The sequence below is a fragment of the Aythya fuligula genome, chromosome 7 (assembly GCF_009819795.1).
Source record: "Aythya fuligula isolate bAytFul2 chromosome 7, bAytFul2.pri, whole genome shotgun sequence".
NCBI classification, from domain to species: domain Eukaryota; kingdom Metazoa; phylum Chordata; class Aves; order Anseriformes; family Anatidae; genus Aythya; species Aythya fuligula.
This window is the reverse complement of record NC_045565.1, coordinates 4525631-4551713: the sequence shown is the minus strand read 5'-3', so window position 1 is coordinate 4551713 and position 26083 is coordinate 4525631. Positions and strand designations below refer to the sequence as shown.

Below are 26083 nucleotides of genomic sequence, written 5' to 3'. Positions count from 1 at the left end.
GCTACCCGGGCCCTTTTTATTCAGACAGCGACCACGAGCGGCGCCACCGCGGCAGCTCTGTCGCGCCTATCGCGATGGGAGGCCGGGGGCGGGTCCTCCCGCCGCCGGGGACGCCGTGTGGCGGCGGGGCCGGGCCGGGCTCACGCAGCGGCGGGGCGGGCGGAGCGGCGGGGCCCGCAGGGGGCGGCCGGGGCGGTGGCGGCGGCTCCTCCTCTCCGGCCATGGGTGAGCGGCGGCGGGGCCGGGCCGGGCCGGGCTGCCCGGGGGGCGCTGAGGTGCTCGGCCGGGGGGCGGCGGGGGGCAGCGGGGGCCGCGCCTCAGCGAGCACAAAATGGCCGCCGCGGGCGGGGGGCGCTGAGGGGCGGCTGGCGGCGGGCGCTGGTGGCTCTGAAGCAGAGCGAGCCGTGGCGGGGAGGCTGGGGAAACGGGCGCTGCCTGCGAACAGGCCCTTCAGCCGCTGCTGTTTTGGGGTGAGAAAAGCCCTTTTCGCCACGTCCTACGGAGGGGCAGCTGTCAGAAAGCACGCCGTGTAGAATCCCGAGTCGTGAAGGAAAATAGCTCGATGCAGGCAGACCGTATTTTAAAACAGACCTAAAATGTGTTGTTTCTGCATTAGAAGGACCGGGCAGGAGGGCTGCTGATTAAAAGGGCGGTGGGTGTGGAACTCCGTCTGCCTGCGGGCAGGATCAGGTCCAAAGTCAAAATCAGGTCGCTTGCAAAAGGAATTTGTGAGATGCCTTTGGGCAGATGGACCGAATGCGTGGCAAGGGGGAGCTGTCCACCTGAAGCGAGCAAGGCTTTGGCTAAGACAGAGTTTGAATTTAGCACTGTCAGTACCAAACCTAATAAAAAAAGCAGGAAATCTGACGTGACCCATACTAGCAGAAACGCTCGGGTTGTTGCAGGCCTGCGCCCCTTGCAGAAGGGGTACAGATGCTGCTCTTCCTCGGGCTGGCAGGCAGGAGACAAACAAGCGAGCAGGGACTGCTGACTGGGGGAATCCTTGTCACAGCGCTGTCACTAGTTGGCTGCTGTGTCTGCCACCTGATTGTAATGCTTTCTGTTGAAGTGCTGGTAAATTGAGAGAATGTAAAAGTGGTTTTTAAGGTTATCTTGGGTATATCGCCTCCATCAATTAATTTTTTCCCGGAACATTGCCATAGGTCAGGCTGTATGGTAAAATGGTACTTTGGCATTTGATGGGCAGTCATGAATACAGAAAATTAGAATGCAGCTTTCTAAGTTTATATCTAATACCTAAATGCCTAGAGCTATGCTATGTAAGAAATCGGCCAAATGATTACATTGCTGTTTGAGGAATCCACCAAGGAAGTGTGTCTTAGAAAGATATTTTCTTTTGAACACTGCTTCGTGCTTTCTGAAATCCAGAGAGACAAGGATATTAACAACAACATTTGCAGTGGAAGAGGGAAAGAGGTTCGTGCTCCCTCAGACACAAATATATAAGCATATTTTGACATCTGTGTCGCAATGTTTAAATAGGTGTTCTTCATTTGTTTGCTTTTTTTGGTTAGATTTAATTGCAAATAGCAGAAACCAGTAAATCATCAACATCTTTCTTTGCCTCTTTGCAAGTTCCTTTGATCACGGTGAATAAACAGAGGGTTGCTTTGTCTCTTGTTTCATTTTGGCAAAATAAAAGGTGGCCAGAATGCATGAAATGCTTAATTACGAATGAAATTAACTGAGAATCTTCTGAACACTCTGGTTTCAGTAGCTGGAGCTCTACAAAGAGGAACCTTGTCCATTCTGTCAGATCAGAACGATTTTTAAAAGCTGTGGGAATTTTACTGCCAAGGTTTAATCTCCAAATGTAAATTTTGTGGTGTGCATTTTGTAAAGTGTATCAAGAACATTTTAAAGTGGAACTTAAGGCGGAACCTTTATTTCTTAAATGTTCACATGTAGAAATTAATCTGTAGTTATATGAGAAACTTAAATATTAATTTTCCAGGAACAAAAACAACACACAAATGCGCATATGTAATGTCTTCGTGAAATCACTCCAGATTTACTCACTGAGACTATGTGCAGACTAAAAAGGAAAACAAATGCTTCTGTCATTGGAAATTAGGGCTGCAGTGGAAAATGGCTATATATAGAAGAGAAATATCATGTCTCTTTGTCATTAGCGTATTATACTATAATACACCAAGTAGATGTTGGCATCAGTAGAAATGCTGCTTTGATATCATGGTGAGGGCACTGATTGCTGTTGTGCAGCTGAGTGTTTCAGGACAGCAGTGATACCGGTGTTAATTTGCAGTTACTGATACTGGGAGGTACTGAGACAAGCAAGTAATGGAGAACTGACATTTCTGGCCTCATTTTTTAATTCACCTACTAAAACAATCTGTATGGGCATATGTTCTGGACTGTATGCTCTTCCATAAAGTAGTGTCTTATAACTCTTACTAAATTATTTCTTGGAATTTATCTAGTTTAAGATAAGCATTCCTTTGAACAAGGCAGCCAAGAATCATTTTAATATTTTGCATCTTTTCTAAAACTTGAACCATAACTTTTTGTTCTCTTTCTTGTCCTAGCTGTAAAAGACCCGACAGCTGTAGAAAGAGCTAATTTACTGAACATGGCTAAATTAAGTATCAAAGGACTCATTGAATCAGCTTTGAGCTTTGGCCGCACTCTGGATTCTGACTACCCTCCTTTGCAGCAGTTCTTTGTTGTCATGGAGCACTGCCTGAAGCATGGCCTTAAAGGTGTGGTAATTATACTAGGTGCATCTTTCTCTTCCCAAACATGCAGTTTTTCATCCTTTCTTGAATGAGATGAAAACAAAGTGTTTTTTGTTTTGTTTTGTTTTGTTTTTGCTTTAAGAAGAGAATCAAGTATGAATTGTCAACTGTTATAATCAATACTCTTATTAATACTTTACAACATATATTTCTACATCTGCCAACTTTTTGTTTTGTAAACTGCTGTTGTAAGTAATCCAAGGATTCCACAACTGTATATGTGTATGTAGCTTGTATTTCTAGCTAATCACACTTTTTGTTACTATTTAGTTCTAGCATCAGCAATAATTCTATGTTTGTGGTAAAGTAATTTGTGAGAGGGCTTTGGATACTGGTGAACCTACTAGTTGTTTTGAAGGAAGCCAGTCTAGTGTTTAAATGAATTCATACATTTTTCTTCCCCTAGTAAGAAAATCCTTTCTAAGCTACAATAAAACCATCTGGGGTCCTCTGGAACTTGTGGAGAAATTATATCCAGAAGCTGAGGAAATAGCAGCAAGTGTCAGAGATTTGCCCGGCCTCAAGTAAGTTGTATTGCTAAAATATAACAAGAAGATACAAAATCTGATCTACAGATGTCTCATGATTTCATTTGGCACTAATCAAGCCTTTGAACAATAGCACACAATACTGGGGGAGAGTACAGGTGGTTCTTGGTAGCTGCTTAAAAATTTTTACTGTAAAAAGTGGGATCTTTGTGTTCTTTTCTGATATCACTGTGAGAAAAGTCTCCTAAGTGGTAGACAAAAACAGTAAAAAAAGGAATGGGTTGTGCATTGCAGTCTGCAGTCTAGAACTGCGAAGAACACATGCTTCTAGTCAGCAAAAGCTGTATAAAAACAAAAGGTACCATACTGAAGAGGAATGAATTGGGAAGTTCTTTGGATTTTTGTAGGATTATTCTTCAGTACAGCATCCTTCTCTAATGTGAATTTATGCTGTAGACTACAATCTTCTTCCATCTCTCTGCACTCCACTTTTGTGTTAAGCGTTATAATTGACCATATATTAAATTCTGAAAGGGTTTGCTTACATTGTCGTTGGTTGTATGGCAGCATAAGTTATAATTGGTAGCCTTAGACCTCAACTAAAGCAGATAGGTATATAAATTATTATTTACTCTTGTATCAGGCTTGATGAAATAATACTCTTCGCAAAGTGTGTTGCACTTTCTATCTTGATATAGCATATAGATGTGTGTGTGGTATTTTTTCTTTTTTTGGGGGTAGTGTTTTTTTTATTCTGTTTTGGCTTGGTTTCCTTTTTTTGTTTTTATTTTTTCTTCCACATACGTGCTTATCACTTAGCATGCAAGCACTAGAAGAGGAGGATGTAAAGTTTCAGGTTTAATTTCTTAGATATTAATGTTTGCTATTTACATACATCTTCATTTTCTTTGTATTGTCTCTTCAAGATACCACAGAATTTGTAAAATGTATGAGCTCAAGTTAGAATTCACTGTGTTCTGAGAACAGGATTGAGAAGGCAGACTTGCATGGCAAGTTGTAGTGGACATTCAGTAACTTTTCTCACAATTTCTCTAAAGTCTTTATAAGTGAGCTGGAGAAAGGAATCTGAATTGTTGCAGACATTTTACTTCAGCTAGAAACTGGACTTTCAAGGTCATTGTTCACAATCATCGGTGTCAGGTTAAGAAGCAGGTCTTTACAGGAAAAAGCACTGCTCTTAAAAATTCTTTCCACTTCGCTAGCCATGCATTGTGTGAAAACAAAGTACAGCGGTGTGTAGAAAGTTGCATGCTTTTACCCTCTTGAGCTAAACAGCTAATTTTACTGGCAGGCTCCTTTGCTTTTTCTACTGTTCTTTCCTGGGTCTACTTGCAAACCTGGCTGAGTCAATGAAAAAATTTCTTGTATTATCCCAAAGCTTGGAGTCAAAGCCTAGAAATCATGTCTGCACAGACTGTGTTGCTCAATCATTTAAAATAACCTTTCAGAAATCTCAGTTGCTCTACCAGTATACTGATAAGATAGTTAAGAAAATAAACTAATTGCTATATTGTTGATTTTTGAACTGCTTGTCTTCTCTATCCCCTTTGTCCAGAACACCACTGGGCCGTGCCCGGGCCTGGTTACGGTTGGCACTAATGCAGAAGAAAATGGCAGACTATCTTCGCTGTTTAATCATTCAGAGAGATCTTCTCAGGTAAACAATTAAGCAAATTCCATTTACAACTTATTTTTATGGATTTAATCTCCTGAAAAAAAATACTGTCTTGTATTTACTACTTCTTAATATACCTTTAACGTTGTACGGCATAGTTTCTGGCCTGTGGGCTGATTTCTTCCAGTCCTCGGGGCAGAGGAGACAAATGCTGTCCTCTCATCAAGACTGAGGGACAGCTGATGAATAAAGAGATGATATTTCTCCCCATCATGGTAGAGGGGCCTTCTGCAGTGTGCCTGCTGTTATTTCACTGGTGAGGGTGGTGGGGAAGGGGTCCTACTGCGTTCCTCAGCCATACAGAATATGGACTAGAAAATTCTGTACAGGAGGTTAACTCACCCTTACCACGTGCATGGTTTTCTACCAAGCAGCCATTGCTTGGGGGGCTATTGCCTTGAATTTGCTAGTCCTTTCACAATTCTAAAACTGGCATTGCTCCCTTCTGTCATAAGGTCTGCTTTGTGGTGGGGTAGATGAAGCACAAAGGGAAAAAGGACTTGCCACTTTATTTTCAAACCTGTAACCTAAAAATATTTTGAAGAACTGTTATTTCTTGTAGATGATGCTGGTGTCTCAGGATGACACTGTTGGTCAATGGGTGTGGACTTTTCCACTGAAAGAACAGTTTCTTTCATAAAGTCTAAAACTTTATTTAAAAAAAAATACAAGGAGGAGGAAGTAAATGTTGATACTCTGTGGCTTAGTGCAGTATTTTTCTTTAAAAAAACCCTTTCATAATTTCAGCCCTTTCCATATTTCTTTTACCCATTTACTCACTTGAAATTAAAGAAGCCAAGTAAGAGTGTTTTTGTTAAAGTCCAGAGCTTTTTTTTCACCAGATAAAATTTCTATCAGAAGTAGCTCAAAGCAAGTGTACAGGAAAAAAGTCTTTTTTAAGGTAAGATAAGCCGTATCCCCATCTTGTGTACCCTAAGCTTGCAGTTTAGATTTCTGGAGCCAAGGGTAGTAGCTATGTTTTCAGTAGCCTCTGAGACAAACTGCATTTCCTGCTTTTAAATATTCATGAAGTCAAAATATGGGCAGACTTTTTTGTCTTTAAGAATGTTGGAGTAAGGTTAGAATAAGAAACAATTCAAATTTAGATATCACTTGCAGTTAATTTATTGCACCTACATATACTGAATGTATCAACTTAGACAATCTTTTTATTTAACAGTGAATTTTATGAGTATCATGCGCTAATGATGGAAGAAGAAGGAGCCGTTATTGTTGGATTATTAGTTGGCTTGAATGTAATAGACGCTAACCTGTGTGTAAAGGGTGAAGACCTAGATTCACAAGTAAGTCAATACAGGTAACGTAACAAACATCCACTCTGGAAGATTTTGTGTACAATGAATTTCATTATTATAGAGCTGTGACTTGTTAGAAATCTTTCTAGATAGTTTATGGTGTGATCCAGGTCCTGGATCTGTGGGGCTGTTGCATTAACCTCAATGTTGGTTGGATCAGACCTTTACATGGTGATAATGGTCGGAGAGCAAAGGTGAAGTTTTATGGGTTGGTGTCAAATGGATGCAGCAGTAGCAATGGCAGAGTTCTTCCCATTTTAATTGCATAACTCAGCTTCTTTCTTTGAGTATAGTTCACGTTATCCCATTCGATTCATTTATTGTTGTTCTGGAACACAATAGGAGCAATGTGACCTGAAAAAAAGATAAAATGCTTCACACAGTGTAATAAAAGTCTGTATAAGAGTGTGACTGCTTTCAATCTGAACCAAGACTAGTATCAGTAGAGCAGCACTGCATGCTTTGCAAACTGTGTTGACTTTGAACTCTGAGCTTTTCCAAGAAAATCTTGATGAAATCTTTTTTAAAGGCATAGGCACAAGTATTTTTAAGTAAATATAAGATGTGTTCAGCCCTGATTGTATCCAGATATTTTGTGGAAAAAAATCACAAAAAATCATAATTGTTTAATTATGTCTGATTAGTACTGTATTTCAGCATATGTTTGATGAAAAGCAATTTTTATATTAAAGAAAAGACGTAGCTAAGTGTTTTTGTGTGCTCTTAAATCATAGTTCACTTGTCTTCAGCATTCCTGCTAGTTAATATCTAATGGTTTAGACACTGATATTGACTAACAGAAGACACAATATCGAAAAGCATGTAATTCTAGAAACTTTATCAGTGTGCTTTCTCCAGTACTGAGAATTACACGTGTGTATTATAAATTACAAAACAGCTATTGCTAGCTGCACCTTTGTTTCTAGGTCACTTGCTGGCTTTGTTCTATGAGGGGAGAGAAAACTTGATTTGAGAAGGTGATAGTGGCTGCCCTGGGGAGGTTCTACAGTAATTCTGTTTATGAAGAGCAGTGTGAATAAGGCATCGTCCTCAGAGCAGCCAAAAGCAGCAAGTTGTATTGAGCAGAAAGGGACTTCTGAAGGGTTATGAGAGTCACATCCAGGAGGATGGTTTTGGTATTTCAGAAGAATCCTCTTCAACGGAGAAATGTGTGTATGCGCATACAGAGGATTAAAACAATGTACATTTTATAGAGATGGCATTTTGCCTTTTTGTAAAGGGAGAATATTTTACTTTAATAAGCAAAATACATTTAAATGAAAGCTTTTGGAAGAGGGACCTTTCAGAAAAGATGAGGAAAGACCAAATAGAAGATGGTGATAGGAAGTGTGCATGAAAGCAGTGTACAAACCAAGGAAACGTTAGACTTAGCAAATTACCTGTATTCAAAATCTAAAGGGAGCTCAAGAAGGAAGCAGTGGATCAGAGAAATGGAAATAGTTTTATAAAGAGGCTGCTAGAGACCAGAAATAATTGGTTTTGGTAAGATAAATGGTTTAGGTATGCTTGTAGGGGTTCATGAATAGAGTGGAAAGCAGAACTCAAGGTAATGTTGTTCATGGTGTATATGATTGAATTACAATTGAACAGAAAGTATATGAATTGGATTCAGGTTTAGCAAGCTATAAAAATATGAATGGACAGTTGAGTGTGCACACCTGGGAGTCAGCAAGCGTGGAGAGGTAGTGCTGTTTGGCAAGGAATTTTGAAAAGCTAAACATGGGAGAAACGTCAGTTTTGGGAGTTGTGCTGCAAAGAGAAATGGCGTGAAATGCTATAGAAAAATTAATCTCAAGTCTCCTCAATCAGTGATAGGGTTCAGTAGCATCTGATAGTCTCCCAGAAAAAAATCTTCCTATGAACTCTTGGCAAAGCTCCATCAGATGTAAGAAATCATCTTTTCTGAACTTGACTGAAGGATGTTTGTTTCACGGTGTGTTGTTTGTTTCAAAAGTAACATCGTTTTTAACAAACACATGAGACTGGGCTTTTGTTTTGTTCTATTTGAAATATTAGTGTTCAATTTTTTGAGCTTCACTTAAACACACTGAAACTGGACCAGTCTTTGGAAGCTGATGTAGCTGAGGTTTTAATAAATAGAGACAAGACCATGTATGACAACAGCAGTTACTTCCATGATATGAAACTGTGTACGTTTGCTTTCCCTTAGGTTGGGGTGATCGATTTCTCCATGTATTTAAAGAGTGATGAAGACATTGGGGGAAAGGAAAGGTATGTCCTCACACCAAATGCCTCAGTTTTTGCATATCAACAAATGTTTTCTTGATTGGTGCCCTGTTCTTTGTAGAAACAGGGTTCCCTGAAGATGAAATTTTCTGATCTCACTGTCTTGAGATAGATGGCACGCCACTTTGGTCTGTGTTACTAGTCAGCTGTCAGATTATTTGCACCCTGTAGCAATCCTGAGCAACATCACCTGCTGCATTTACCTGATGAACGGTATTGAAAGATTGCAAGGTGGCAGTGTGAAAGAACCTGCTAAGCTTTTAGCCCTCAGTTTGTGATGTAGTCAGTATATCAAAGAACCAGAGATATGGCAGAGTAAATAAACATCCTTTTTCTTTTGAGACTGTATATATTTTTACATTCCATGTGTAGAGATTGTTTCCAGTTAAAGCATTGGGTCTTTAGTCTTCCACTGTTGCCACAACATATAAGTTACTGACTTCATGACTGTGAGACAAAGCTGTTTCATCTTATTTTTCTTTAAGCACACGCTGGACATTTGCATATGATAATTCATTACAGCATTTTGATACAGCTCACTTTATTATGTTCTTGCTTTAGAAATGTTCAGATTGCTGCAATTTTGGACCAAAAGAATTATGTTGAAGAACTAAACAGACAACTGAAGTAAGTATTATTTTGAAGTATGTCTGTCAGTTCAGGCTTAAAGGTAAAACACCTCTATTTCCATTTCTATTTTCCACCACAGCTTTGGGAGAGAGAACCTCAGGGAAATGGGTGAAAATTCTTCATGCTTAGACTGGGGATGAATTTGGGAGGAAGAGAATTTAGAGAATGGTTTTCATTATATGGGGCTGGGGGAAAGCAAGATGATGATTGCAAATTGCCTTTTAAGGGAACTCATTAAACATTTGGATACGATATAAGCTGTAAGGATAAAGGAAAGGGAGGAATGTAGAATCACATCCAAAAATGAGTTTGTGACAAGGATGACGCTGGGAGTTGGGAAGCAGTTTATAAACATTCAACAAAGGAGACTAATTTTCTTATATTTAGGAAAACCTCAAATAATGGGAGAAGACCTTGTAGCACTTGCTAATGGTTAATCACTCTACCTTGCTTTAAAGCTTTTGAGCTTGGTTGAATGAGTTTGTATGTAATTTTGAATAATGCTTTCTTTCTTTTTCTCTCTCAGTAGCACAGTTAGCAGTCTACATGCAAGAGTTGATTCATTAGAGAAATCAAATACTAAACTGATTGAAGAGGTATTATTTTTTAGTAATATATGATACATATTATTTGCACTCACTATATTTATAAATATGTTTAACTTCTTTTAGTCTACGTCAGTTCTTTATAATATGTTCAGATGCTTTTAATTTGACTTGTAGAAAAGGTGCAGTAGCTGCAGGGGTTTACAGTCAGCTTGCTTCAGTAGCATGCAGCATCAGTAGAGGAGTTCTAGGAAACATCACAATTTCCCATTTGGGACAAAAACAGAAAAGAAGCCTTTCTTAATGCCAGCTGTCAGGGCAATTTTGTGCTGGTGACTAGTCCATAATAGATGACACCAGTTGCTACATGGAGACAAAAAGTAGTTCAGCGAGCAATTTCTGTTTCTGTTCTCAGCTTTAGCCAAATGTTTCTTTCTCGTTTATTCACCATGCTTATATACAGGTTTTTGATCTGCCTAGCTCTGGTTTTGTATTTATATCTTATATTTTCAGTTATTTCTGTTGCTTTGCTAGATTCCAATATATGTTGCTTTTTAAATGAGAGCACAATTATTTTTTAACCCAAGCTGATTGAAAAATAGTTAATGAAGTATAAAATTTAAATGTCCAAATTCAGTGACTGAAGAGATAGCTAGCTTGCTGTGGGTATTAATGTATCCACAGAGAGGAAAACACTTTTTCTGAGTGTTAATTCTCAGTTTTCTGGTTCCTTTGCAAACCTTCACTTCAGAGGTGTCCATTTGTTTTGATCAGCTGGTTTATATTTCTGTCATTGAGGTATATAGTATAGGGCCCAGTTGTAATGTTTTCCTCTTTTGTGTGTGTGTTCTCACCATGTGGGAGAACTTTTCTTATGTAAATTGCTCCATATGATATATGAAGATGACCAAAAAGAATCAAATTGGATATATTTGAATGCAAATAGAAAGAAAAATGCAGGATGAGAAAAGGGGATTTAAGGGTCTCTGTGTCATAACGAAGCAATGGAAAGAAAGCATGTTCTTCTTTACCAGACATGAAATAATGAAGTATCTTGGATACGTATGGTGTTGTGTAATAAAGGTGACTCATTACTAAATAAGGGACCTTTATGTTTTCTTTAGGAATCCTTTATTTCAGAGACTGCAAGAGTAGGGCAGATAATGTCTAGGTCTTGCATTCATCAGAACATTTTATTTGTTGTTTTTTTACTCACAAACATGGTCAGTGTCTTTTTTCCTTTTTTTTTTTTTCAGTTAGCAATAGCCAAAAACAATATAATTAAACTTCAGGAAGAAAACCATCAATTAAGGAGTGAAAATACTCTGATTTTAATGAAAACACAGCATCACCTAGAGGTACGTCATAGCGTGGTTTGTTGTCATTCGACTGTGTTTACGTTGCAACTTGAAGTAAGCAGTACCTGGCCAAACTTAAAACAGATCTTTAGGGAAAGAATCCGTTAGATCTCGGAAGCTTTATTATGGCATAAATATGTTGAAATTATAGGTCACTAGGTTGTTTTATCAATGTTTTTTTCTTTTATTTTTTTTTTCTTTTTTCTTTAAGCTACATCGTAAGGGCATTTAGTACAGTTATCTGAAAATCTTGTCAAGGTAGTATATGTTTTAGTTGGTGAGCAGTCTATTCTGACCTGTCTCATTATAAGAATGTTACATCATTTGGAATACTTGTGTATACAATTGCTAAATGCTTTTTAAGCTGCAATTTGTAACTCCTTACATAACTTCCTACACAGGATAATAGGTAAGCTTCTTTTACAGGAAAAAAAGTAAAAGCACAGGTTAGACAGATATTTGGATTGTTCAGTATTGAAATAGTGTTTTGAAATGATGTACTGAAGGAGTACTGTACTAGAATACAGCTTAGTTTGCTCGTTTACTCACTTTTCATAAAAGTGATGACCATGTAGCAGAAACAAGCTGCTTTCCTGTTTCTACTGTGCTTGGGGATTATGCTGTTAATTGCTAAACTTGTAATGAAAAAAGATTCTGCATATCTTTGTAGGTAACTAAAGTGGATGTTGAAGCAGAACTTCAGACGTACAAACACTCCAGGCAGGGGTTAGATGAAATGTACAATGAAGCACGTAGACAGCTTCGAGAAGAATCACAGCTTCGACAAGTGAGTACATTTTTCTAGGAGTACACAGCATTTCTAGAAGAGATTATACTTGAGAAGAGTCTGAAATTATTTCTAGTTTTGCTTTTGCTCAGGTTAAGCACTGCCTTTAATCCATTGTTGTTTCTCTAACTGCATGTAATAAAAAGGTTTTCTAGAAAAGCAGTTTGTACATTAGCATTTCTGTAACAATGTTGCTAAAGCATAGTAAAGAAAATAAAAGTTATTTGAAAAAAAATGTAGATGAATTGTTAGTAGTGCTTTGTACGAATGCTAGGTATTTCTTGCAAAACTAGAAATCCTGTAGTTCTATTTTTGTAATTAACACTTAGTCAACTCTATAAGAAATCAGTATTATAGTATTGAAATGGAACGTATCTTCCAGTATTGAAATGTGAGTTGTCTTCTATAAGCTTTTTAAAGCCTAAGTCACTAAGCATGTGAGTGTAATGTTTAGATAGTGGGTAATTACTCAGCAAAGTTACAGAGGGGCAGAATCTCTGATGTGGTGAAATAGGTGGTACTGCAGCTCTGTTAGAGTTAGCTTCGTACTTTTTCAAAACGTAGATAAAACGTTGTGTAATTGTTGAAAGGTTCTGTGTTGCATTGTGTTGGTGTGATTTTTGTGTGATTTGTAGGATATGGAGAATGAACTAGTAGTTCAAGTTAGCATGAAACATGAGATAGAACTTGCCATGAAGTTACTGGAGAAGGACATCCATGAGAAGCAGGATACACTCATAGGCCTTCGACAGCAGCTTGATGAAGTTAAAGCGATTAACATGGAAATGTACCAAAAGCTGCAGGTAAAGTCTGCTCTCTGATGATATGATTTTGACAGAAGTAAGAAAGATATATTACTGTTTTCTTTAGATATTGCTATTTCCTTAATTTTTAGTTTCTTTCCACTTTTTAGGTCAGTGTGCTTTTCTGGAATGTTACTGATGCAAACATGATTTCACACAAAGCAAAGTTTAGGGAAGTCACTTAATTTTATTGGGGTTATAGAATAACAGAGCATAAGAATAGGAGCATGAGAATAAGAGCATGGTCTTGTAACATTTTATGTGAAATAGTTATATCTAGAGGTATTCACGCTTCTTGGCCTGTGCTGTATAAAAAACAGAGAGAGAGAACTATAAAAGGTAGAGGCACATGGTGAGGAATTAAAGAGAAAATGAGATGTGAGCATTCAAAGTAGGGCATGGCACTTGAAAACAAGATTCATTGGAGAAAGCTAATTACAGCTTTTAAAAATCTGTTAACAAATAAAGAAAATCTGTAACAGTGCAATGCTAAAAAAAAAATCCTTTGTGAGAATACGGATCTCAGAGGCCCAAAATACATTTAACAAAACACCAGGAAAATTTAGTATTAAATTATTTATGCACCGAGTAAGTTTTATTTATGGAAGGAATTATCAAAAACAGCACAAGAAAACAGTCAAATCTCTGACAGAATGAGGGGGAAAAAATAGTGCGCTGCTGAGATTTAAGTGAGTTGAAGGACAAAGGATTCTACTCTTCTGCTTGCAACTGTCAAGGAGACTGGACCAGAAGATGAGAAATATAAACAGAGCTAGGAAGAAAAATAAGAAGGGAATGTTATTCATTATGTTAGGATTTGTAGGTTTTTGTTTTTCTTTTAAAGATATACTTCTGGGGACTGTAACACAAATTTCACTTAATGACGTTCAGACCCACTTTCTGGACAATGAAATGAGTCAAGCAGTTTAATCATGCTGAATTTCCTGTTCAGGGACCAGTTTATAGTGTTGATCTGTATAGCAAGGATAATGTTCTCCCTTACATTTAGATCTTCAAGCTGAGATTGTGATAGCTGTGCAAGCAATCAAAATTGTAAAATGTGCTAGTAAAATACGCCAGGTATTTTTAGGCACATATGGTAAAGTCTGATAGTGTGAGAACCTCAGTGATTTCCAGGCCGAAGCATCTTAGTTCTTGACTGGTTAGGATCTAGTGAGTTACTGAAAAATACGGCCAGTGAATTTAAGTTGACTTGCAAAATGATGAACTAAGAAAGGAAAACAAATAGAAAATACCTACTTACTAAATAGCATCTACACTTGTAAAGTACAAAACTACATGTTTTTAGGCATGAAATTTTGTCTAAGTACTTTGTCAAGTATGCTTTTTAGATGGGAATGTTTAGAAAGAATTCATCTTCAACAAAGATGTTGAAGAGAAAAACTCCATGAGGTAACAGTGCAATACATACCTGCTTCAGTTTTACCCTTTTTTATAACACAGGTCTCTGAAGATGCTATGAAAGAAAAGAATGAAATAATTGGTCGCTTAGAGGATAAGACCAATCAAATTAATGCAACTATGAAACAACTAGAACAAAGGTACAGGTCTATCTTTGTTTTTCTACATTCATTTCTCCATCCCCTTACATTTACTTCATTCCCACGCAGTTGCCACTGAAATGTAACTTCCAACTAGAAAATTGAAGACAGCTTCTGAAACTCTAACTACTGCTTCACTGTTTGTTTGTTTGTTTTTCTTTTTAACAAATACACTTATTCAAAATACAAACTTAATCTTTCATTTTTCTTCGTCCACTATCTTTCTTCTGGTCCTATGTTTTTGTGCTGACACCAAAAGCTGTTCTTTCAGCTGTTTCAAAATTTGGATTCATATTACCCTTTTTTTCCCCCCCCCCAAATGAATGAAATGCAATAGAAAGCAAAGCATTAATATTGCTTATACTTAAGCGTGGGCTTAATATAAACATTTAATGCCTTCATGGATCATTGCTGAATTTGCTGAAGCTCTTAAAATTATTGTCAGTTGCTTTAGAACTACCATTGTTCTAGCCATGTAATGAGTTTTTTCACTGAAACCTTGAAAAGTGAAAGACTAAAATTCCAGTGTATAAACTTCCGTTATGGTTAGATTGCATGTGTAACATAACATTAAAATGTGATGCATATGTTTAATTTAGTGGCCTATATGCAACATCGGTCTTCTTAATTGTAGAATATAACACATCCATAAACATTGTCATGTTGGTGTTTGACATGTCTTTTTTTCATTTAAATCTGATTATAAAAAACATGGTTATGTATTTTAAAAATTAGTGACATGAATATTCTTTTATTGACATCCTTTTTCCTCTTTTTTCTTTTTCTTTTTATCCTTTATCCCAATTTTTGTTTTTACTGTTTTGCTGCCTTCATCTGTCTTTGATTTTTGTCCACTGCATTCATGAAGTGACAAAGATCTGTTAACTCAAACTAGGACTATTGCAATGTCATTCGTCAAATGTGCCAGCCATGAAGCTCAGCACCAGTATAAACTTGTCAAAGATATATCATTCTGAAAGCTCCTCCTGATCTGATGTGTTTCAATAATTACTGATAAAATACAACTTAAGCATTGTAACAATTTTACATATAAAATGGTATTAGAAATCCTGCACTATAACTGATCATAGCTGGGTTCTATATTGTTTTCTGAAAGAACATCATCTCTGATCTCACTTTGCCCCTCTTTGAAAAAATAAGAGAGAGAGAAAGTAAATTATTGCACTATTATTAAGCAAATGTAAGCTAGTTTTCTAATGCTATTTAATCACTTCTTAATTGTGAAAATTTATTTTAAAAGGTTAGCTATCTTCATTTTGACTGTACATATTTATGACATTTGTTGCTAATCTAGCCATTTTTCCTGTTGTTTGCAGTACTAAAAGATTTAAAAAGTAGCCCTTCTGGCTAATATTTCCCTTCTCCCCTGCTTATTTCTTTCACTTTTAGGCTGTGTTTACCCCAAAAGCATGCTCTCAGATGTGTTTTATTTTGGTTGTAACTAGCACTGTTTTCTTGAACAGCACGAACAGGAGATTTGGGGAAGGGGGGCTGAGTGCTGTTTCAGAATAGTATGTTTAAAAAAGGAGGGATGTGTAAAAATATATGCTGAGTACATACAGTTGAAGAATTCGAGGGTTTGGGGATAAAACAGCAAAAGCACAATTCCATTCTGCTGATGTGACGGAGGATAAAACATTTTCCCAGAGGTACATCATGTTTGGAGCCTGGACTTGGGCAGGGCTCCAGAAAGGGAGGGCAGCCTGCTCAAGCACATGAGGATAGAAGCTGTAGCAATAGATCGGATTTACATTTCAGGCACAGATCCTGAACTTGTCTAACTTGTTATTAAGCTGAGTTTCTTGCAGGTCATTGTAATCCTAACCTGTGGCTTTGCCCAGCCCCTTTTCCCTCCCTCCACCCGTCACTAGGCAGTCTTTACAAATCATCTCTCTGCTTTGAGTTGCTGCTTGCCTCCACTGCTGAAATAAGGGAGTTTTAGCTGCTGACTGCTCTTCGTGCTCTTCTTACTGTTTTCCCTGAAGTGTGGAAGGGGAGTTGACTGGGAAAAGAATCAGCAGGAGGGAGTGTGCTTGCGAAAGTGGGGGCAAGACACCATAATTCAAGAAGGGTTTCTTACCTTGTGATTATATGTCTTATTCCTTGGTTTGGAACCAGCAAGAGCCTTTAAAGCGAGCTGGCTACTAAAAAATTAAATAAATAAATAAATAAATAAACCCTTCCATCCTTGAAGAAAACCCAAAACAGAAACAACGAAGAAACAAGGTAGATATAGCAGAAATGGGAGCACTAACGATCTCATAGTCAATTAATGTGAACAAGTATCTGTCTCAGTATCATCCGAATCTCAAATCCTGCTGTGAACTCGATCGAACTCAGCATTTGTCTGAATTGCAGCTGTGCTGTTGGCCTTGGTGCTAGTCTAGAGGATGGTGCTGTAGCTTGGGTTGGCTAGCATGTTTCTTGGGTTACAAGCTGCCTTTCTACCTTGGCTGTGGAAACTGCATGGCACTTTAATTTGTAATTTAGAGAGGGTTTTAATTTGCCATGTCTTTTCCTGTCTTGTGTAACTTGATTCAGTCTCTTGGCCAGTAAATTGACCCTGCTTTTTCCAAGTGTTCTCCTTTCCATGCGTCTGCTTTGGCCCCTTTGTGCACTACCTCTGCAAATGTGACAGGGAACACACAACAACTGGTATAGCTGAGTGAGATAGTACATACTTCAGAAAGTGTTTTAGTTCCAGTCTTTAATCACTTGTTTACTGGTAGCTTTTGGAAATTCCCACTGGTGCATCTTCATCAGTGGAAGCACAAATGTGACGTATTGCTGACTTAATTTCTTTTTAGCTGGGAGTTGAGAGTTACTCTTCATTCAGCTAGGGAACTGTCAAATCAAGCACAGCAAGAGAGTTATCACAGATTTCTCCCACCTCTTACCTGAGCTGGCACTAGATACACGTTTATTAAACCAGACACACCAGGTGGGGGCATTCAGTGGTATCTTAAAGGCCTTTTTACTCTCCTGCCTCATCAAGACAGGTGTAGCCACAATAGCACAAGTTCTGTCTCAACACCTTCACTTTTGTTACGTTACATCCATCCTTTTTTTGGACTTGCAGAGGTGGTCAAGCAGAGAGAAACCACAAGGAGCTAATGGATTCCAAGGGGAGCTCTAGCTGAAGCAGAAACAAACCCCTAGAGTTCAGAAAGGAAAGATTAAATTCAAAAGAACAACAGCCCCTCCCTTCATGATTAATCAGTTTTATTTATCTTGTCTGTAGTATGGAGCTATTTAAACCACTGTAAGAATGTATTATTTTTAATACAGATTATTTAAGTTAATTACTAATGTGATGTAGTTGAGATAGTTCTCTAAATGTAGTGGGACCTGTCAGGGTGTGTCTCGTGTTAGGCTAGTTAAGTGTTTTGCTGTCTGATTGCCGTGCTCTGTGTTCAGCCTTATGCTTGAATTGTTTTAAGCTGCTTTTGCACAACACATGTTCTGCCCTCTCTTAATGGGTGATTAGTCAAGTACTAGCCAAGCCAAGTACTTTTACAGGGTTTATTTTAAAAAAGATGAGAAAAAAAAGGGAAAAAAAAAAAGCTTCTAAAAATAACACAGGAACATATACTAGAGTAAAAAAAAATAAATTAAGGTATATGCTTCAATTCTAAAATGTATCATCATGCTTTGGCATCTGTTATTGATGAGCATAAAATAAAAAAACTGATTACTTACAGTGATTACTCTCTTACTGTATGAAAAACAGGAGCTAGTTCTCTAGGCATTGTATGGATTTCTCGTTTGAGTTTGTGAGTTTCCCCCAAACTTTGTTTTTATTTAGAAATGTTTCTATTTCCCCATTTTTCTTTTATTTGTCTTCTTCACCCTCTACACCCTAGTTCTAGCTTCAGTTTTACCCAAAGTTGATTTGAATTACACCAGATTGCAGCAAGCAGAGAAGGCTCAAGTGGAAGCAGAGAATGAGGATGAGAAACTTAAACAGGAATATGTGAATAAATCTGAAAGTCTGCAGAAAGAATTCTCCCAGAAGGAGAAACAGCTGTAAGTATACCTGTCCTGTTTGAAAAAATATATAGCCATAAACCTTCGGCAGTGCAGCATGTCTCCTGTGTTAATGCAGGCTGGTGGTTGATAAATGGTTTTGAACAGAATGTAAATACTAAAGATGGTAATGTTAGGCACTGGCAAGGTGACAGAAAATAAGTGCATTCCAGGGAAGTCAGGCTACCTTTGGGCACCTCTGAAATGGCGTGCAGCTCAAAAGGAAGAGAAAGAACAGAAGTATTTTTTGGCTAAAGGTGCCGGCGTAATTCATTAGGAAATCATCATAAGCAGGGGAAAATACGTAGTGTAGTAGTAGGAATCCACACTTTTAACAAACCCCATAAGTATGTAATACTATAAACTTAAACAGAAATGGCATAAGAATAGTACAATTGATCAGGCTTATGAATAAGGTAAAAGCCTTAAAAATGGTTTAATTTACCACTCTGCATGAGAAGAAACCCACAGGAATCAAAAATACTAAAATGCAACATAAAGGCCAACCCTCTACCCTTTCTCCTGTTAAATTTTTCAGTGCTTATCTAAATAAATATCTAATATAAAAAGCTCCCTGTAGGGGCAGGTGTTTTCTCTGTGATCAAAATAACAAGTAAACTATTTAAGATAGTTGCAGATCTGTGACCCAAGGATTGGAGCTTAAATATTAGTGAATTCCAATCCGATTACCAGCCCACCCTGCCTCTCGTACAACTCTGAATGTTAATAAACTTGTTTAACTGTCATGACAAATGTTCACTTTACTACCACAGTCATCTTTGCAGATTTTGGGCAAAAGAACATTTCAGACCCCAACCTTAGAATTCTGCAATTCTGAAACCTCAAGGTCATGCTCACTTCTGATCTTTTCCAACCAGATGCTGAGGTAGTGTCCCAAATGTAAGTCTTTCCTTTAAAAATGATGTTGGTTTTAAAACAGGGAAATTAATGTGGATACAGGTTTTCCATCAAAAAACCTTGCATGACTATTCTCAGGCTTTTTTTCCTCTTCTGGTGTGTCGGCAAGATTTAGATGTAGAAGGTTGGGCAGTGTGCTTCTGTCCTTTGTTTTCCGTGACATTCTAATCACCAACTCTTCCACAAAACTGATAACAAAACTCCAGCTAGAGTGGATCTTCCATCAGATTAACCCCAGTGCCAATAACTGGCCTCCTATTAAACTAATAGGATTTAGATCCCTCTTTATGTTGAACCTCAGCCATGTAGGGAGCTCAGTTAAAATAGCACTTTAAAGTCCTTCCTTCTTTAGTCTTAATTCAATTCAAATCTCCATAAGCCTTATTCTAAACAAGAAGATTAACACCTGAAGATACAATATTAAATAACTTCTGTGAGCACCAGAGATGTATGTAAACATTCTGTGTATCACCAATGGCAGTGTGGTTTGTTTGTTTATTTTAGAAACAAGGTACGTAAAGTTAAGGGAGGGCATTCCCTTATGCATGTCTTTAAAAATGCTTTAGAAGGTTGTGGTTAATCTTCTCTTGTTCATTTATTGGACAGCTCTTCAAAACGATGCCATAGTCTTGATCCTTTTAAATGCATTTCTTTTTAAAAGCACTTCCTAAGTGACAGTTTTTTGTTTATTACAATGAGGTCTAAAATGTTTTGATAGTGCCGCGCTATTTCTGTTTTAAAAAACACATCAGCTGTTTATTATGGTAATAGGATATTGCACCCAGAAATAAACTCATTTTTGTTTTATAAATGGTACTGTTGTGCTCAGTGATTGTTTTCGTTTGTTTGTTTGTTCGGTTTGCATATTCTAGGCTTCAACTGGAAACTGATTTGAAGATAGAAAAGGAGTGGCGGCAAACGCTAGAGGATGATCTTCAAAAGGAGAAAGAAACTGTATCTCATCTACGAATAGAAACTCAAGAAATAATTAACCTTAAAAAAGTAAATTCTACAATATAACTTCAGTAGTAATTTAGAAACTGACTTTAAAGTTAATTATGAATTTAGGCATGGTATTTCTAAGGATTTCTGCAAGTAGATAAGAGAGATTAGACTAATGTATTCTCACAGATCGATTAAGAAAAAAAAATGGAAACATTGGTTTTCTTTTTACTCCCCATTTATTCTTCTTATCAGAATCCCCTCCTTTGAATAAGGAAAAATGAAATTCTCATTTTCCTTTCTCAGTTTTACTGAACAGTGTCTCCTTATGATAAGCCAGAAAGTGCTTTAGGTTCTGTCTGACTTGGTACATGGCTATATAGTGATGTTGATCTCTGCAATAAATTGTATTTATTTCCTGGAGAGGACTGAAGAAGCAAAAATGCTTCAACTCTTAGGGATAAGAATTTAATCTTGAGTTGTTGCTGTTTGAATTGGATTTAGAAATCTTTATAGAGATTCATAACATCAACTGATATGAATCATCAATTCATTTACTTTTGTCAGTAAGATCAGCTTGGGTTAGGAGCAGTTTTCTAGCCGTTAGGCACATACATCTGTATTTGCTAGGCTTTAGGCATATACATATATAGTGTGTGAATATTTTTTTTTCTTTTTTTTAAGGAGTTCCTTAAACTTCAAGAAAAAAACAGGCAACTGAAAAGGATATGTCAAGACCAAGAAGCTGCTCTCCAAGAACTGGCATCCAAGCTGAGCGAGTAATTATTCACGATGATTTCATTTGTCATGTTAACTTGGATTAAGAGAAATAACAGGATGGTGGTCATGTGAAGTTCAATGTATAAGACAAGATTACCTAACCAGTTATCAGGAAGAAATAATGTCCAGTTAGTTGAAGTCTGTTTATTTTTATTTTTGACTTGTGGGCTAACTGTAACCTCATATGCAATTGTGCACAGTGCTCTGATAAGGAAAATCCTAGGTAAAAAGGGTATGGGGGGCAGTAGGAGGAGTTTTTCATTGAAAGTGGCTGACAAGTTTGCATATCTTAGCTTTCCTAAAGAAGGAACCCAAGCAGAATCACAGAATCACCCAGGTTGGAAGAGACCTCCAAGATTGCCGAGTCCAACCTCTGACCTAACACTACCAAGTCCCCCACTAAACCATATCCCTGAGCTCTACATCTCAACGTCTTTTCAAGACCTCCAGGGATGGTGACTCCACCACTTCCCTGGGCAGCCCATCCCAATGCCTGACAACCCTTTCGGTAAAGAAGTTCTTCCTAATATCCAACCTAAACCTCCCCTGGGGCCACTTTAGCCCATTCCCCCCCAAAAGAAGCACTCACACAACCCTTGAGAATCGGCAAGAGCTGTTTATTGCCGGGACATCTTGCAGGCAAGCCTGCGGGATGTCCGTGGTGTTTGGTGGCTCCAAGCTAATGCTTGCGATGGAGCCTGAGCAACGAGCAGGGGGCTCGCTGGGCACTCCTGCACTGCTGTTGGTGCTCTCGGGTGGCAGAGCACAAAGACATGCTGCAGTAGTCCCAGGCCTGTCCTGGCAGAGGTGGATCCACTTCCATCTGTTCCTCCACATCTGGTGGATCCAGCTCCATGGGCTCCACGGTGTTGGGCAGAAGGCTAAGCCAGTCCTTGCCCGGGCTATGCCCCTTCAGACTATAATGAGCAATAAGCTCTGAGCACAGTTGTTATCCTCCTCCAGTGTTGTTAAAGTTTCATTTAATGATGTATATTCTGAATTGTTTTGCCATAACTAGTGTGGGCTTTCATGCCCTGTATAAAAACTTACTGTGTATATTGTAGTTTAGGCAATTCTGAGTGGGTTGGCACTGGATTGCTGGGGGAAGGTTGGTTTTCCCAGCATGGCAGTCCAGAAATTTCAATTCCTGGTTCATACCAATGCCATGTGCTAGCTTTAGGTATTTGCAGAGAGCTACGCTGGTACAAATTTCTTTTATCCATATAATCCCAAACATATCTGCAGCCATTCAAAGGATTCCGAGCTCTTTGAAGAGAGCTTGTTCTCTTTGTGTAGTACTTAGGACAGCATCTCCTAGATGCTGCTATAATATGAAATACTAAGTAGAAGTTCAGAGTACTCTGCTTAAAAGTTGTTAAATACCTACACCTTTTAAAGTTGTTGTGCAGTAACTAACAAAAGTTTGAAATAGCATTATCTTTATTTTTTAGATCAAAGCTGAAAATAGAAGATATAAAGGAAGCCAACAAAGCATTGCAGGTTGGTAGGATTTGGAGGAAAGAGATACTTTTTTTTTCCCACTGTCCACATTGAACTGTTTTGTAAGCAAGAAAAGGCTCCTCTCCAGCAACAGCTCTACAGGAGACACTCATTGTATGATATCCTCCAAGTGGGAAAGAAGCACGGATTCTCTGTAGCCTTAGGGAAAGAAAATATTCAGTTGTTTCTGATTTTTATTGTTTGACATAAAAGTATGTATTTTGACACTTCTTGCAACAGTACACCCTTTTTATTTTACAAAGTGTATCTGGGAAAATCTATGTAGCCAACTGAGCTTAAATTACGTGCTACTTGTCGGCAATCACTAAATACTTGATCATCCAAAAGCCACTAAAAATACGCTTTGTAACGTTGAAAGATTGGGAAGTTTCTTAAGACTTGCTCAGGGAGCACTTCAGAGCAGCGGTTGTGTCTGCACACGCTGGATCACGTGGCATGTGACCATGCCACCTTCTTTCAGTCCAGGTAAAGGTGTGCGAAGTGGTTTTGCCAAACACACTACCGTTTTTCTTAATTGGTGTAGACAGAAGGAAATGAACAGCTCTTGACACTGTCTTTTGTTTTTTTTTGCTCCCCAGCATCTTGAGGACTGTTCCTCTGTGATGGACAAGGAAATAGGCTTCAGCTTTGAGACTTGGATAGCTTTCTGCTTTTCCCATCTCAGCCATTGACCATCTTTACTACCTCAAGCATGTTCTCTTTGCACCTGTTCTCTTTCTCTTAGCAGTGTTTTGGAGCAGACTTACTCTGCATTAGTCTCTCTGTGACATTAGAGTAGTCTCAGGGCATTAAGCAATTCAGGCAGTAAATGCTACTCCTATTGATTTGTTTTGTCCTTTGGAACCCAAAAGTTTACTTTTATTGGATACACATATTTATGATCTTTTTTTTTCTCCAGGGCCAGGTTTGGTTGAAGGACAAAGAGGCTACACATTGCAAGTTATGCGAAAAGGAATTTTCCCTTTCCAAAAGGAAGGTAAAACTAAAACAATTTCTTCCAACTTTTTTACATGTATTATGAGAAATGTGTCAGCATCTTAGAGATGCAGTATGAAATGTCAACCTTCAGATGAACGTGTAGATATTTTCTGAGATGGTTTTCTAATTCTTTGATATGTGTAACACAGTCAGGCCCTGCTATCAAAAGAAACACTGCCTTTGGGTAAAGTGTGACAGAGGACCATACTTAAAATTATTCAACCTACTTTCTGGAATCACCATCTCAAGTGCTTGTCAGCTGTGGCACTGTTAAAATTTGACACGTGCAAGTCATCTTAGTGCATTTTTTATATAATAAACTTAAAAGGTTGTGAATTTATTGTGATTTGAAAGTGGTGTTAATTTTCAAGCTTTATTAATGTATGCAGAAATTTTTATTGTACCTATTTTTAATGTTACATCTCATGAGCTGCTTGACAGAGTTGTCCACTCATGCTTATATTTTTATTTGACAAAATATATTAGTTCATCTTATTATTGGGATTGAAAAAAATCTGAAAAGTGTAGAAATTTGGTCCGTGTAGGATTGCATCATAGATTGGGATTTAGATTTAGATTTTTAGATCTTTTGAAAACTGATTTCATGCTTGGACCAAAGAATTGGAAAGAATCACAGCTGAGATTGCTCTGTATGTGTGGCTTATTGGTATCCAATTACCAAGTATATTTCCACTGCAATTTTTGATTTTTTTTTCTTGACAAACCCTTCTCCCTTCTCCCCATTATTTAGCATCACTGTAGAAACTGTGGTGAGATCTTCTGTAATGCCTGTTCGGACAATGAACTGCCTCTGCCTTCTTCGCCAAAGCCTGTTCGCGTCTGTGATTCCTGCCATGCAATACTTATACAGAGGTGCTCTTCTAATGTGCCCTAAGATTCTTTTACAAGTAATTTATCACCTTTTGGTATTTAGCTAATTCTGTAAAAGTGTACCAGCTACAGAATGTACAGCACTGTTTCTGGAATTTCAGGTAAGCAGTCTGAGGTTGCATTTTCAAAGCACTGTAGAGGAGTTTATTGGCTGCTTCCTGTTCATAGAAGTAGAGAAAATGGGATCCAAAGATGGAAAACGTGTTAAAACTGAACATGTTAAAAATACAGATCGCAGTGTTAGTCTAACAGATTACTTGTAAGCTTTTCTGGAGGAAGGAGGGCAGTTTATACAGGAGAAGACTCAGTGTTAATATGTATTTGGTAAGTATCTTAGTCGTTTTGATCTTGAAAAACGTGATATATTTACCTGCTTCTACAGGCTAGTCTGCAACAAGTCCAACCTAATTCTGCTGCACAATTTGCCTGCAGTATGCTGCTGTGAAGTAAAACTCTGCAGTAGGTAGTTTTAAATTGTATTTTAAAATTAGTAATGAAATTAATGCAGGTGGTCCTGTAAGTTATTGCCAAATACCATATTTGTTTGCTTCCCCTCAATTCTCACGATTTGATGCATCAAAGAATATTGCACTGACAGCTCTGTTCTTTGTAGTCACAGGTGCAGAAGATTTTATCGGACAGGTGAGAAACAGTGTCTTTAGGCACTGGAAGAAAGGAGTTGCATTTTGCTAAATTATTTTGTAAAATGAACTATTAATTTGGCATATCTGTGTTTTCATGGAGAGATGTTCATTCCAGTTGTTTTGCCTTACGTTGTCTGTAGCTTCAAACAAGGATCTGCATTGTTTTCAAGTCAGACAGCTCTAGAAGCAGCGTGAATGTGCTGCCAAGAGACACTAGGATTAAGCACTGCAGACCGTGTCCTTTGTTGACAGGAAGGTTATTCCTGATTTTGTCACTACCTTTCTCAAATTTCCAGTTTGTTTCTAAATCGGTCTTTCTTTTCTTCAAGACAGCTTTTGAGTGTTGCTAGGTCTGACACATCTCTCACTCCTCTCATTGTTATCCAATGGTAATTTCTGCTGGAATGGAAGTCTTTATTCTTCTAGTAGCCAAATAAGAATACAGCCTTTTGGGTTGTATTTAGTATCAGCCTCAGTTTGATGTCACTGCACTAGCATCAAACTGTCTTTCCTTCAGCCCTTCGTGTGGCTGGATCCAGCTGTGAAATCTCTGGTCAGTACTGAGGAGCAGTCAGCAGAATTATCAACTCCCTGGTTCTTTCATCCATGGGCCTGTTATATTCCTACTGACAGGAGCATGGAGGCTTAGAATCAGGTCTTTTAGTCATTCCTAAACGTTGTTTAGCTTAGCTGTGTCTTTTAAGGATAGGCATTTAGCCAATATTCCAAGAGCTATCCTGTTAATTTTGACACATCAATGTAGTTGCTTATGTAGCTTTTGTAAAGGAAAGTGTTTTTAAAATTACCCAGCATAACTTTTTGTAAAATGTAAAACAAATATTTGTAAATCTGTAAATAGCTTTTGGAAAAAATAAATTTAATTGATCTGCAACTTAATGATGGGAGCAATGTCATATTAAAATTTGCAATTCAGAGTATTCTTGGCATTTTATTGATGTGATCACGTTGTTTAGAATGTCTTTGCACATGTTTGACAGAGGGGAGCTACCCTACTCCTTACTTAACAAAGCGCTGCTCACTTGTCTCCTGAAAGTACTGTGATTTGAGGATGTTTGCACTGTCCCATACAGCAGAATTTCATTCAAGACTCACATTCAATGTACCTTTGGTA

General features: G+C 38.0%; 1 protein-coding gene across 4 annotated transcripts; it reads left to right on the top strand.

Moving 5' to 3' along the window:
* Window positions 1-172: 172 nt before the first annotated feature.
* On the top strand, window positions 173-25783 carry RUFY2 (RUN and FYVE domain containing 2). Of its 4 annotated transcripts, none has more exons than XM_032190984.1 (18): window positions 173-225; window positions 2568-2741; window positions 3184-3301; window positions 4842-4943; window positions 6142-6265; window positions 8469-8530; window positions 9107-9172; window positions 9705-9771; window positions 10977-11078; window positions 11749-11865; window positions 12501-12668; window positions 14133-14230; window positions 18158-18277; window positions 20068-20197; window positions 20822-20916; window positions 22369-22417; window positions 23337-23414; window positions 24168-25783. In XM_032190984.1, the coding sequence occupies exons 1-18, from the start codon at window positions 222-224 to the stop codon at window positions 24309-24311; spliced, it is 1818 nt and encodes a 605-aa protein (XP_032046875.1). In that variant the 5' UTR covers window positions 173-221; the 3' UTR covers window positions 24312-25783. The 4 variants fall into 4 exon arrangements, with proteins under 4 accessions (XP_032046875.1, XP_032046874.1, XP_032046877.1 ...); XM_032190983.1 differs by having other exon boundaries at window positions 9702-9771; XM_032190985.1 differs by lacking the exon at window positions 173-225 and adding an exon at window positions 1364-1437 and having other exon boundaries at window positions 9702-9771.
* Window positions 25784-26083: the final 300 nt, after the last annotated feature.

Excerpts from the sequence above, each read along its gene's own strand:
- RUFY2 (XM_032190983.1), top strand. Across the intron at positions 6,266-8,468 it reads GTGAAGACCTAGATTCACAA|GTTGGGGTGATCGATTTCTC; the intron begins GTAAGTCAATAC and ends GCTTTCCCTTAG. Across the intron at positions 20,917-22,368 it reads CTGGCATCCAAGCTGAGCGA|ATCAAAGCTGAAAATAGAAG; the intron begins GTAATTATTCAC and ends TTTATTTTTTAG.